This window comes from Eucyclogobius newberryi, unplaced genomic scaffold, assembly GCF_026437365.1.
Source record: "Eucyclogobius newberryi isolate DKJ021-1_F unplaced genomic scaffold, fEucNew1.0.hap1 SCAF_9, whole genome shotgun sequence".
Taxonomy (NCBI): Eukaryota; Metazoa; Chordata; class Actinopteri; order Gobiiformes; family Gobiidae; genus Eucyclogobius; species Eucyclogobius newberryi.
Window position 1 is genome coordinate 6,870,455 of NW_027316532.1, and position 13,127 is coordinate 6,883,581.

The window sequence follows — 13,127 nt, forward strand, 5'->3', positions numbered from 1 at the left end:
AATGTAGGCTTCAAATGAGTTAAAAACAAAAACAAACCATTGTTTCCTCAGCGTCCCCTGTCGGACCCTCACCCACAGTTTGAGAACCAATACCGTAAAGTAACTTTCACTTTCTCTTGACCGTCACATATTTCAGCATTTGTAAGATTTTAGAGCCAATACACTCACCATTACACAATACCACACACAGTAAGTGGCATTACACAGCAAACCTACAGTATGAACATTACTGCAGACAGAGAACTTCACAGACCTAAATGCAGCATCTGACCATGTGTCCACATACATGTTGTAAGTACTTGGTGTGTGCACCAAGCAAGATGGCGCTCAATTCAAGTCAGCGGGCTTGGTTAATTGCTGTATATCGCCAGTTTAGCCTTTAGCACCTTGATACATCCAGTGGCTGTGCAGCCTGCTGTCCATGCGTAGGAGTGTTCTTCTCCAACATGAGAGCTTGCACACCACATGACTGCTCTGACCAGTCAGAAGCAAGAGTTGCTTGAGCTGAGCTGAGCGAGCCAAAGCTTAAGTTTAAAAAAAAAGAACACTGAAGGATGTTGTACTAAAAATTACCACAAAATCCAACCTTTGTTAAAGATGTAGGTCCCTGTCAGCCGAACACGAACCGTTAAAAAAAAGGCAAAAAGTGCTGTCTGGACAGTGGAGGATTTTATTTATTTAAAAAGATAGACCATTTTTGAAGTTTAAATATGCTAGAAAAAGCAATTTTGGCAGGAATATCGCAGAAATGTATGAGTTTTTAAATATGCAAATTTGCAAGAAAAAAATGCTAATCTGATTTAAAAAAATATGCACATTTGCTGAGTATGTGGATGAGGAAGCTGGGGTTTTGGATGGTCCTTACAGGAGGGATAATGACAAACTAGAGCAACCATTGTGTGAATTGGCCTCTTATAAAGTACAATCATAAAAATGTTTAATTGACATTTTGCCAATTTGAGCTATTCTTTGGACTTTGATGAGAATGGGATGAGATGGTGTTGATGTTTGATCTACACTTGGAGCAGAACAGGACAAAATGTAACCACGTTTAAAGTATGTAGCTCATTATGGGCCAGTTTCCTCTGTTGTGTCGACATTTGACAGTAAATGCACTGCATTGCCACAGTTTGATAGTTTAGAGTAGTAGTAGAGTAGTAGACCAATGTAACTTAGGGTCCTATAATAATGTGAGCCCCATATGACGAACTGATGCGGATCATTTCCATCTCCAGCCTCTGCACTGGGCTGTGGGAGCCGCAATGATAAAAAAAAAAAAGAGCAAAAAGCTAATACATTAGAACAAAGTTGAAACTGTACTGTTTTTTCTCACAATTGATTTTTTGTTGTGTTTTTTGGCGGGGCGGCAGCACAATAGCATGTTTAAAGGTGCCATAACATGCTTTTTTTCATGTTTCGTAGTCTATCCTAAGTGTATAATTGATAATAATAAGGTGACGCGTGCCTGTGGTTATGACGCGGTCTTGCCTCCACCGCCCGTCAGTTTGGAGATTCGAGGAAAGGAGATAAACACAGCAGGAATCAATCAAAAAAACACTCTGGGTACATATATGAAGCACAAATAGCAATGTAAGAAGGTTAAAAGCTCTGAAAAGTCGATTTTGCATGTTATGGGACCTTTAAGCTGTTTTTTCTATATCATTTTTTTTCTGGTACATTTGCAAGTTCAAAAACTCGCAAAATCGCTGCCCTATTTTTACATTTCTTTCATCTAATGTGGCTCAAACACGCCTTCACACGGACACACTTCCCTCCTTAGCCTTTTCCCCCACAGATCACATCGCAACTCTCCACCCAGCAGTCCCACTCACGTCCGCCAGAGGGCGTCGTTGCGCGCTCGCGTCTCCCCTCCTCGCTCCAGAGACCGGGAGGGGGCGGTGCAGTGAGCGAGCCCGGGCTGAGACCTGTCTGAGGCGGCCACAGAGCTCGCCTCACACTCGGAGCAGAGCCGTGGAGCGGAGAGGAGAGAAGCTGCCCGCATGCCGCCGGCCTTTACTGGGATTTAACACCTTCTGACGCCGCTGTCGCTTCTGGAGCTCGGACTAAACAAAAAAAAGAAAGAAATAAAACACAAAAAAGGACTCGCCGCGATGCTTCACTCGGGCTTTCCCGCGGCGGCGATGCTGACGGCGACTCTTCTGCAGGTAAACGCTCCGTCACCGGCGGCAAAGAGAGAGCGGGAGCAGCGGAGGAGATGCAGCCGCAGCAGCCGCGTTACCGCTCGGGTTTAACGAGCGGTGTTGGCGCCTGACAAGGAGCGACATTAGCGGCGCCGTGCAAGCTTTAAACCACCGTAAAATGCCCAAATGCCACGCGCTATCGCAGCTTTCTTTTGTCATTGCAAGTGGATGTTGATGTAGATTGTATTTTGTGCACTCGCATCCTTGTTAGGAGCCTCCGTCTCGCCGTTTACGCTAGGCTAGGCTATAATCGTGACTGGTCGAGTGTAAAAGAATAATAATCGTAGTTGTATTTTTAGATTAAACACATGCGATAATACGTTTATAACGAAGACAGCGGCGTAATTAAATACAAAATGTCAATAAAGAATAAGCTATATCTTTGTGTGTTTAAAATCCTGTGGACCCCCAAATTTAACTTTATTTTGACAGTATGGCTGCAATAATTAATCGATTAATCGGGACTGATCAACAACAACAAAAAATATAAAAAATATATATTAAAAAAAGTTGTTATCGGGACTACACAGACTCCAAAACAGCCTATATAAGAGATATTTTTTCTATAACAAAGACTGGCATTATTTAATACAATGTCACACAAAAAAAGACAAATTAGACCATAGTTGCGATTTGAATAATGAATCCACTTTATTTGTAAATTGTCATCAAATGTAAGGTTTATTTGGTTGATAATGTAGTTTAAAATAATCAAATTTTACCATCAAAATCATCTGATGCAGCCGCTCCACAGTGAACGGCCGGTGGGGTGTGAGCAACGGTCAAGCCCAGCCCTGGTCATGTCCTGTAACCCGGTGTTGGTGGAGCACAGAACCGGCTTTGTAACTGTCCAAACACATGTTAAAGGGGACATATTATGCACAACTTAAATGCGCTTTTAACCTTTTTACAACTGTGCTTCGTCATTAGTGTGCTCAAAGTTGTATTTTGAGTAATTCCTGCATGTTTGTCAATCATGTAATCGTCTTGCAACTTAGGCTTGAGTGCTCAGAAAATTCCTGTCTTCACCTAGCACCTATCTCCGCCCACATCCCTGTCCAATTATCTGAACAATTAAGTAGTAGTGGTAGAGTTATACACGTAGGGTTTCAAAATGTCACGTTGCCACTTTTCGGTAGTAAAAACGTGTAAATGACAATGTGCTGCTTGTCACAGTAAAATGTCACTGTGAAGAGACGGAGCTGATCATTTCTGCAGTTTTGAACAGGAAGTCAAGGCACCTGTGTTTATTACCGAGCCATTTTAGCTCAGTATTACGTTTTACAATGAACAAAATGTAAAATTATGATCTGCTTTATGTTATAGCACAATACCTGAAAAGAAGCATTATACATCCCCTTTAACATTTAGTCCGTTAGTGCGTGAGCTGGAGAGAGTGTGCGCTTGGCTGTGACTAAAGGGTAAGAGTGACACCGACTATGGGCTTGAGTCACCGTAGGTTACAGCGGGACATGAGATATCTCTCCCAAGTGACAACGTAGCAGGGATTTATGGGTGCAACAGCGGTTATGTTTACACGCACACCAAAAATCTGATCGTTATCAAATTATTGAAATGTCATGTAAACAGTTACATCTGATGTGAGTAATCGGATTTCTTTCTGTTTCTGTTTGTTCAACCTGTGCAGGTTTGAAGAGGGAAAATCATGCAAAAAATTGCAAGTTAACTGAAATGAAAGAGATAGTCGTATAGTGATGTGCCAAAATATCAATATCATGAAACTAAATTTGGTGATACAGTATTGATATCATGGGCTGCTGTATCAATATATCTCATTTTTTTGTATAATTTCCGGATTTTTTTTGGTGACCCCGCTACAATTCTGTCGCTTGCTTAAAGAAAGGAAACTTGTTTATGCAAAACATTGGACATTTTGACTTGTTTTGATGATTTAATTTTGAGTTTGTGCAGGTCGTGGTTTAACAAAGAAAACATTTAGTTAAAATGTCTATAAAAAATAGTGATATAACGTAGAATATCATAAGCATATCAGTTTATCGCATGTATCGCAATATTGTGAAATGATCATATCGTGCGCCGCTGTCAAAGATCAAAAGATTTATTTTTTTTATCCAAATCCACTGTTTAACTGGCAAAATGCACCCTGTTCTGGATCATCAGATTTCTTACACCTAAACACACCAGTAATCAGATCTGTTTATTACGTTATCTGATTATTCTAGTTAGCTTCCTTTTTTTCAGACATTTAATAGACTTCTGTTCAGCTCCATCTCTGGTACATACATTGATCACGGTGCGTTTTATAGACAAAGGGGTTTCTGTTTTTTGGATGCCTCAGGGTTTTTTTTTTTACGGAGAGGCTGAAATACTTGGGCCACATAATGCACAGAAGATCATTTTCTCCCTCAGCTCTCAGTCGGAGTCAGTGCGGATCCCCGTGCTACCCATGCATGCACATTCTAATGTTACCAGTACAATGACATTGATTATTGCATAGATATTGCTATGGGATTGTAGGATTTAAAGTTCTTTTTTTTTTTTTTTTTTTTTTTTTTTGCACATTTGATCGACACGGTTGTCAAACAAATCGTCTCTTGTTTGCCACGGTCTATTAAATCTAAGAACGTCATCCAATATTAATATCAGTACAACCAATATACATATTTCGTAGTGATACAATGAATGCAGTTTATTGGCTATTGGTGATATTGGCGGTTCTCCATATATTTAAAAATTAACCAATAATTGGCAGCAATGTTTTTTTACTTTGCAGTGTCTGTGTGTCATTCCCGATTACATGCTCAGTGCATCATATTTGTCTTTTTAAATAGACTAGGGAGAGGAAATGGAAATAGAAGAGCAATTTTGGGCAATATTTTGAAATTTAGATCTTATCGTGAATGTCGTTTTGAAGATATGCAAAATTTGACCACCGTGAAAGTTCACATCTGTCTGATAATTAAACCTCAACTAATACATTTAAGACATTTTTAACACATTTCTGTTTGACTTCTGACTATTGTTACAGGGGTACTCTAATAAAAATATAAAGATTAACTGTTAAATTAAATATGTCTGTATGTTTACACAGACAAAGGAAGTTAATTTGTGGACTTCACTCTTAACTTAACATACATTCGTGGTCCTTGCTGTGGAGACGGATCTCGGTAACGGCTCAAAGAAATCCACATCAGACCACTCTTATATTTAGTCGAATTTGCTGCATTTGTACCCTTAGCTTCACTAAGTGTACCATGATTTAGCATAAATATAATTCATAAAACTGGGAAAAACCTTAAACAAACTAGGACAGCAGAAGTTTATAAAAAGTTTTGCAATTTCTGTTTAAAAAGTAAGATTCTGTTCAGAATTCTGCTCCTTTTTAACAACTCCGGGTGCGTTTACATTTGAGGGAAAGCTGAAAAAATATGAATTATGATAAACTAATAAGTATCCTATGACTTTCAGAACATGTTTGTTGAAAAATCTTGCAGTTTAGACGTCTGTAAAGAAGAGGACATTTCACTATAAATCTAATCTAACTTAATCTAAATAACTCCAAGCTTTGCACCAACAACTGCGATATATTGTGCAGCCCTATAAATAAGCTACATTATGTTATATCTTCAACTCTATCATAAAGGCAATATAATTATGGTCATTTGAATAAAACATGGTCCCAGCTGTAAATGTGTAACGCTCGTGTATCCAAACCCCTTAGGCCTAAATCTAAATGCAGCTGCAGAGACATGATCCAAAGCAGGACCAGATCAATACAGAGCTGCGCAGTGCCACGGTGTCAAAGGTCATCTCCCAAAGTGCAGTTATTCATCTGACACAGCAGCATCAGGACCGGCTGTAGCTTTAGTGAAATGCCTTCCAGACAAGGGGGAGGGTTTCGCCCAAATTTCCATCATAAACAAAAAAATATATATTAAATGTAAGTGTAGCAAAAAAATACAATGAAAAAAAGCTATGTCACAATTTAGATTATACTTATTTGTACTGTTCCATAGGTATTTTTATATTTTCGCTGTCATTTTGAATCATCAAGCTGATTCAAAACACTGTAAGTTAGTATTGAAAATCTATGCTCAAAGATTCTCATAAACAGGACAAAATTTGACCTTTCCTGAACAGTTTTAGAATTACCATGAGCTTTATCAGAACTAGTAAAAGACCACATGGAAACGTAGAGAAAGGTCTGTTATTTTGTGTTGAAAATGACAGTTTAAAAAAAGTAGCATTTTAAATTCTCATTAGTATCGAAATACCTTAGAATAAAAATCAAGTTTTGACATTTTAGTATCACAACAAGACAAATACTGTAAATACTACAAATGCTATAAATTGTTTGGCTTTTTGAGTTGTATTTACATTTTTACAATTAGGAGCTTTTAACTTCACATTGTCTGCTTCTTGCGAGAGTTCACACTTCTTTGTCATTGGCTCGTTTGTTCTGTCACTCACTCAAAGCTGACCAATAGGAGGAGTTGTTGGGCCTTCACTGGGACGCTAATATCTTTTCTGCTATTCCGCTGAAATGACATGCTTTGAATGTGAGATTTGTTTTACAGATACAGCTTAATACCAATATAGCTCTGTAAATCAGGTGTTTGGCATCGTACAGTTACAGTAAAGCGAAGGGAATAATCCCGTTTACTATTAAAAGCAATGAATACGCCATAGATATGCACCAAAAGAGATTTAAGCGCGCATTTTTTTCTTATTATTATTCCCATGTCAAACCCGTTTCTTTTTTTAGGCAATACAACCGTTTCATGAATACAGCACTGCGTATACATATAAATATTGGATCATTTATTGATTTGTTTTTCCAGTATTTTCACGCTACCCTCCACCTTGATATTAATAGATCTATTTTCTGGTCAGATTGTGAACTCCATTGTCTTGACCTCTTGACCTCACTCCAGTCCATATGTTCCCATTAGCAACCTTTTTTTTTTTTTTTTTTTCCTGAAACGAATGTCACTCTGTAGGTGTCAAATGACTAACTTGCAATAATGTAACGCTGCTGTCCTATTGGATTTTAGTAAACAGGGCTCTAAATTGTGATTTTTAATGCATATCATCTTCATTGTCATCAGTTTTTATCACAGACTCAAAATGTAGAGTTATTATGGAAACAGATTATGCAAAATGTATTTTTACGAGCTTTTAACCATGATACAATATTTTTTAATCATCATAAACATACTCAAATTTGTATTTAGATTACTTTCAGCATTTTTGAGCTATTCACTATCGGTCTGCATTTGATGCTCAGAAAATTCCTGTTTCCCCCTCCCCCTGTCCCCGCCCACATCACTGTACTTAGTTGCAATTATATGAAAGATTAATACTGAGTCAAACACACTGTTAAAAAATGTTGCATAGCCATTTTCCTTAAATAAAAACATGTAAAACATCAATCCACTACGTGTTACGGTGAAATGAACAATTAACTCACAATGAAGAGGCGGGGCTTATCAGTTCTGCAGTCTTTAGCAGGACGTCATGGGACCTGTTCCGATCAGGAAGCTGTTTTAGATCAATATTGTGGTTTGCACCGAACACAATGTTAAATGACAATCTACTTATGGATCTTATGCCTTTATTCAGATATTGAAACATATGCGGCGATCATTTTTTGAATATGTAAATGTCTTGGTGAAGATTCAAGCATCTCACATACAGTTTATAGACCACAATTAATCACCAAAGAACATAAATCTCATACCCTAATTCAAATAGTACATTCATTATCATTTTGTAGAGAACAGGTGCAGCATCAGGAGCCACTTTCAAGCTATAATGACAAGCCAAGACCCAAAAGCCAAGCCAATACCTAAAAGTATTAACTTCAAGCTTTCATCATACGTTTGACTCCATAAATCAATGTGTTATTTTTGGCAAAAGTCCACAACACACTGAAATTGAAATCCACTTTTAGGTCCTGACCCACCAGTTGAGAAACGCTGTAGTAGCTGATTTACCGCCCACCTCTAATGCACATATGAGTCAAAACCACTGCGGTGCTGGTGAATATACATGAGCACAGGGTGGAGCACTGCAGCGGGTCACGTGCTCGAGGGTCATGGATTTTCGCTGCAGACAGAAGTCAGATGCAGAGTTTGGCAGCGTTTCAGAGCACCAGCTAATTAAAGTAACCCACCACCAGAACGGGACTGCGGAGCGGGACTCTGCCCACTTCATTGATGGGTTTCAGTTCTTGTGACTTATTTGTTGTTGTCGCCATTTTGAGGACGTCCGCCTTTGTTTTAGCCTATCTCCGTCTGTTAGAAAGTCATGATACTGCATAAGAAAATAGCTCCATCACTGAAAATGAAAAGGGGCGATCCTTCAAGGCGACAGAAGTTTGGGGTTTTGATCCTTTTCTACTGCCTGACAAGATGCCGACTCTTCAAAGCAGCGAAAATCTGCCACAACTAATATTTACGGACATTCACACCGAAGCTTCCTCGTCCACAACCACTCTCGGTACAGACGAGCCTTCAAAGCATCGAGAGCGTGCACGTTGCGTCTGATCCTAAAATATAGTGCTCACTGCGCAGTTTGTAGTGATTTCTAGTGAAGTCCACTTGTTCTTCTGATGGCAGCAATCCTTTCCTGTCTTTGGAGATGTTATGGAAGAATAATAGTCAAGATGGCAGTAGCAGCGAGTGTGTTACGTCACTTCGGACCCATGAATAAAGGAGGACATTTGCGATGACATAATTGAAACTATTAAGATAAGATAAGAGATAAGATATTCCTTTATTGTCCCACATGGGGAAATTTCATTGGTGCAACGCAGGTAGATACAGAGGTAGATCCAGAAGAACAGATCACTTATAGGAAGTCTGAAAAACACTTTCAGTAGAAGATCTCCTATAAATAAATAAAAACTCCCATAGACAAATAAATAAATAAATACCATTGCATGTGATCCCGACAGTAATTGCACATGAATATGTGTCACGACAGCACATAGATTGCACATGAATTTCACAGTAATTGCACATGAATTGCACATGAATTCCAACAGCAATTGCACATACGACAGAATTGCACATCAGTATTAGGTTAGGTCAGTATTGCGCCGGGATAACGTGACGATCTCCGGGTAAGACGACTGTTCTCCGCAGTTTCATGAGTTCCTCCTTTGTGGAAACGCGGTACGGCGCCGGGCGGGGGGCGGGGCCGGAGCCGGGGGGCGGGGCCGGAGCCGGGGGGCGGGGCCGGAGCCGGGGGGCGGGGCCGGAGCCGGGGGACTCAGAGCCAAGACACATCGCAACGACACGACGAAAACACTCAATCCAGCCGAATAAAGTCAAAACAAGTTAATTTAAAGCGATTCCAGTGCGTGTCCCGATCGTTCGTGAAGTTCCTCTTTCATATAAACGTGTATATAAACGTGTACCGACGACACGCCGTACTTTAGCGCGGCCGGAGGGCGCGGGGGGGGGGCTGGTGGGCTCGCTCGGAGCTAGCTCACGTCACAACAACACAACGAACGCAACGAAAAACGCTCAAATCCAGCCGAAAAAAGTCAAAAACAGTTGAATTAAAAACTATTCCAGCGCGTGTCCCTATCGTACAGTAAAATAGAAAAAATATACTAACTATATTTACAAAATATAGGAGATAAAGCACAATAAGTGTGAGAAAGAAGAGAGAGCGTTTACACCGGGCTGCCAGCTGTACCAGCGCCTTATGACGTATTTCATTGTATATCATTGTATTTCATTGTACGTATATTATTGACGATACGGGAGAGTGATATGTCAATCAATGTTACTCGCGATTTTCTTGGAGCCAGATCAGGGTTTCAACTTTATCCTGACTCATGTATACTTGAAATTGCCTTGAGGATGTAACTAAAATCATCAGTTTGTTCAGAAAGTTCACACTTGATTGCAGTTGGTTAAATCCACCTGTCACTCACTCAGAGCATTTCTGAGACTGACAAACAGGAATAAACTTTTTGTGAAAAGTCTGTCGTGTTCAAAAGGATCAATACTGAGTGCTTTTTTTTATTTTGACTGAAAATACTGAAAATTGAGATTCCTTTTCTTGCCATTTCGGCCTGTCATAGACTGAAGGCACGATCAAACAAATCTTGATCTTGAAACATAACACATTTTGCAAATCTAATTGAAATAGCAAACATTTGTCAGAAAGAAATTGCAATTGGATTTTCTTTCCCAAAAATATATGAACATTTCAGACAACCACTGTTAAGTCTTGTTTGTGTGCTGACCTGTTTCACAGCTAGATCTGTGGATCATTTGTTGACCTGGTTTATGGTTTGGTCCAGCGTCAGATAGAGCTGGGTTGAAATAATCGATTTTCAGATTTTTAATCGATTTGCATATTAATGACCGATTATCGATTCGTACGTCCAAAGATCGATTTTTTAAAATTATTATTATTATTATTATTATTATTTTTTTTTAAATTAAAATTATTTTCTACATTTCCCTCAGAGAACTTCAATCTACCTTCAAGAAAGATAATTCAGGACTCCTGGATGATCTTTCTTGAAGGTAGATTGACCCTTAACCTTTTCATCAGTCTTCCATCAGTAACTACCAATACTTGTAAGATTTGCTGTTTCATATTGATATAATACTAGTTTTAATATGTTGCTTCTCTACACAGTCATGAAGTGAAGGAAACGGTTCAAATACATTTTTCATTTTTAATAACAATAACCCCTGGATCGAATCGAAATCGGATCGAAACGAAAATCAGATCGAAATCGGAGCGAATCGGATGGGATCTGAGAAAATCGGAAAAAAACGATTTTGAAACGTAAAAATCGGAATTGAATCGATTCTTGAAATTTGAATTGAAACCCAGCTCTAGCGTCAGACCAGGCTTGGAATTGATATAATCTTGGTTTCACGTCTAATTTTGATTTCCGATTTTGTTCAGTCTTTAATGCTTCGTCTTTATACTCAAGTGCCCAAATCTCTTCTTGTAAGGACATGTACTTTCCGAACTGGTATGTAGTGTTAAAATTCTCATTAGGGCTGCAAAGTATGTGGAAAAATATCAATATAACAATATGTCCATCATCAGACAGAAATGCAGTGATTCTAAAATTAAAATGTGTAATTTTAAATTTAAAAAAGGCAGATATTTAAAAAAGATTTTCCCTAAATTAGCCTTGATTTAATATGAGTTTTGGTAATGTCAAGCACCAGACTGAAACATGCTCTTTTTAAAATAGAAAGGTTAACTATTATTATTCATGATCATTTTCATCCTAAATTAGCCTTGATTAGGTCTTGTGATTGTTGAGTTTGTTTTAATGATAGTGTGCCAAAAAGTATTTTAGAGGACAACTATGATGGATTATATGCTTTTGAGTAACTTTGCTTTGGCATCTCATGATTAGGAACAACAAAAAAGACCACCCAAAAAGCCTCATGTCACTCTGGCTTTTTACACGCTAGGAACTGACATTAGCTCCATCTACTGGCTGCACATGAGAAAAAAAATGATAGCTTATCTCCGACACGCTAATGTAAACACGCTGTACCAACTGTTTAGAATTTCTACCCCAAAAAAGTGGATTGTAAAACCAGGACCTCCACATGCCGTCTTATTCTAATATTAAACATTTTATCTTTTCAAACTTGTGAGAAAGAGCCGTGTGAGTCACTCGGTGCGCAGAGCCGGTCGGTGTCGCTCGACTGTGGCGTTTCCAATTTAACACTATTGGTGTGCACGAGGCTGCTGGGACTTTTCTATGGACACTTGAAATTTTGTCGATCATCCAGACGAGGCGCAGCTAAACACGAACACACCTTTTATACGGCGCTTTGGACACTGTGGGATGAGAGCTGATTGGCTGTTAGGGGATATCACCCTGCTTCTCTTTTGTGTCTGAAAAAGCTGATGCTAGTGGCAAAAAAAATCAAAATCTATGCACATGAAAACTAGTGAAGTGCGTGATTTGTGAGAGCTGGTACAGAGTTAGAAACGTTTAACCACCTGCTTCCTTAATTCACAGTTATGTCATGCGTAGACTATGACATCACGCATCGGGGAAATTCAGAACGGAGTGTTTTTGACGTAACATGCGTCATTTTAAACGTCGTAATAAAATCGATATCACAGCACGCAACAGCCCTAATCCTCACTTCCCTGACCCCTTGCCCGCCCCCGGACTGTTGATAAGGCCATTTTCTGCTGTGTGCGGTGAGTACGGTGAGTGCGGTGGGCTTAACTCTACGGGGAGCTCTGATAGCATCATGTGAAGCGCGGTGATTGATAGTCCAATAGCGCAGACGGGCGCACTCACTCCAACAGCAGCAGGGAGGCATTTCTGATCTTTACACAGAGCTCTTTATTCAAATACAGCCTTTATCTCACATCTGCTTAAAGGAAATCCACTGCTCCAAAACAGATTATTCTAGCCTTAATGGATGTGGTTATGTTACGAGGTTCAGGTAGAAAGAATATAAGTATACAGAAGGGCAGCGTTGGGCTTTCGAGTTGTTTTTAGCATTTCTATTATAGGTTTGATATGGATGATTGATACTGTGTTGCCGTGGTGTTGGCTCGAACGAACACGCAATAGACCTTTTCAACAGCATAGTTAAAGCTGGGCTGAAATAATCGATTTTCCGATTTTTAATTGATTCGCATATTAATGACCGATTATCGATTCGTACGTCCAAAGATCGATTTAAAAAAAAAAAAAATGTTTTAAATGTTTTAATTTTGTTTTATTTTTTTTAAAAATAAATTATGTTCTACATTTCCCTCAGTGAACTTCAATCTATCTTCAAGAAAGTAAAATAATTCAGGACTCCTGGATTATCTTTCTTGAAGGTAGATTGACCCTTAACCTTTTCATCAGTCTTCCATCAGTAACTACCAAAAGATTTGCTGTTTAATATTGATATAATACTAGTTTTAATATGTTGC

At 39.0% G+C, this 13,127-nt stretch overlaps 1 protein-coding gene across 1 annotated transcript in view; it reads left to right on the forward strand.

Moving 5' to 3' along the window:
• The first annotated feature begins 1,908 nt into the window (after positions 1-1,908).
• LOC140353674 (cadherin-2-like) overlaps positions 1,909-13,127 on the forward strand; it is a 143,843-nt gene continuing 132,624 nt past the window's right edge. Inside the window, exon 1 of the mRNA XM_072438341.1 lies at positions 1,909-2,165. Within this exon, the coding sequence (XP_072294442.1) occupies positions 2,112-2,165 (54 nt within the window). The 5' untranslated portion in view covers positions 1,909-2,111. The remainder of the gene's footprint in view (positions 2,166-13,127) is intronic.